The following is a 1,429-nucleotide window of genomic DNA, read 5'->3' on the forward strand; positions in this document are numbered from 1 at the left end:
GATGAACTCGGTCAAGTCCTCCACCACTTTCTCCTGCATTTGCGGTGGATCGCGCGGAAAGAGAGTGTGAGTGCGCACGACACGCGCCACACGACATGACTCACGACACGCACGAGACACGGCCGAGAGGCCCTACGTACGAGCCTGTTCTGGGCTTGGAGCGGAATGGGCTGCATCAGCTTCTTCTCCTCCAGCGAGGGAATGTATCGGTGCTTGGTGATCAGGTCCTCTGTCATGTGCGCACACGACACACACGACGCACAGGAGAGAGAGAGAGAGCACAAAAGAATGAGGGCGCCGGCCTCAATCGATTGAGCGAGGAGCGCTTTGGGGGGGGGGGAGTTTAGACAATTACCGACTTGGTGGATGGCGTCGTCCTTGAGCTCCAGGGCGTGCAGGAGATTGTTCATCGTGCGGAAATAGGTCGACACGCCCATGCCGTACTGGTGGTGGAGTTGGGTGAACACACGAACACACAAACACACACGCGCGCGCGCGCCCTGCCTGGCACGATGGGGCAAGCGTACCGGGTCGTTGATCTGTGACTGGAGCATGGCCTGATCGAGCGAAGGCAGCGTCTTTGTCTTCTTCTGTGTACGCGTCAGGTGAGTAATTGTCATATACCAATATAGCGATACATTACATATCTATAACATTTACTCATATTCATAGTATTTTGATTATAAAAATTTGTAGTATATAAACATATTTTATCTCAAAAATATATACATGGATATGATGCGTACCTTGTCGAGAACGGAACGCCGGGAGGGCCGGGGTTCCTCGGTCTTGGGCGACGATTTCGTCTGGCCTTTGGCTGAAGACAGAGAAATGAGCGCAACGACCAAGGAGCTCAGGAAAATGATAAAGGCAGTTATTGCGGTGCACGTACATAGCTCGGCTGTAGCTTGGCTGGAGATGAACGCGGACAACTTACCCGGCCTGCACCAGCCATACACGACACGCGACACGCATTAGCGCAAATTCTTTAAAATAAAGATAAATAAATAAAATATAAATAGGGAGCCGTACTGCACAGGGATGATCCCGGCCTTGGTCTGTTGTTTGGGTCGCATCCGACAAAGGAGAATTGTTAGTGAGGAAAAAAATAAACAACAGAATAAAAGAGCGAAAAGCGAAAAAAAAGAGCGAAGAGCGGCGGCGCGTACGGGGCTCTGCGGCCCACCGGAGTTGGAGAGCTTGTCGTGGATGACCACGTCGTTGGTGGACAGGGACGAGGAGATGGACGACCCCAGCAACACCGTGGCCGGCAGCTCCCTGCTCGTGGGCGCCGATGACGACGAGCCGCTCGGTTGCGGCGGCGGCGAGGTGGCGTAGAACGACACGGCCGGCGCGTGTGGCGACGAGAAGGAGCTGCTGCGCGGGGAGGCCGGCGGCGAGCTGTTGGCCAGGAACGGGTTGGAGTTGC

At 54.7% G+C, this 1,429-nt stretch overlaps 1 protein-coding gene across 1 annotated transcript in view; it reads right to left on the minus strand.

Annotated features, from left to right (window-relative positions):
- Nucleotides 1-1,429, minus strand: part of ACA1_043360 (RhoGAP domain containing protein) — a gene marked incomplete at both ends in the record, with an annotated part of 4,091 nt that overhangs the window by 2,126 nt on the left and 536 nt on the right. Inside the window, 7 exons of the mRNA XM_004338890.1 lie at nucleotides 141-229; nucleotides 356-443; nucleotides 528-590; nucleotides 747-817; nucleotides 893-942; nucleotides 1,033-1,058; nucleotides 1,170-1,274. Coding sequence (XP_004338938.1) covers nucleotides 141-229; nucleotides 356-443; nucleotides 528-590; nucleotides 747-817; nucleotides 893-942; nucleotides 1,033-1,058; nucleotides 1,170-1,274 — 492 coding nt within the window. The remainder of the gene's footprint in view (nucleotides 1-140; nucleotides 230-355; nucleotides 444-527; nucleotides 591-746; nucleotides 818-892; nucleotides 943-1,032; nucleotides 1,059-1,169; nucleotides 1,275-1,429) is intronic.

The sequence above is a fragment of the Acanthamoeba castellanii genome (assembly GCF_000313135.1).
Source record: "Acanthamoeba castellanii str. Neff unplaced genomic scaffold scf7180000084573, whole genome shotgun sequence".
NCBI classification, from domain to species: domain Eukaryota; phylum Discosea; order Longamoebia; family Acanthamoebidae; genus Acanthamoeba; species Acanthamoeba castellanii.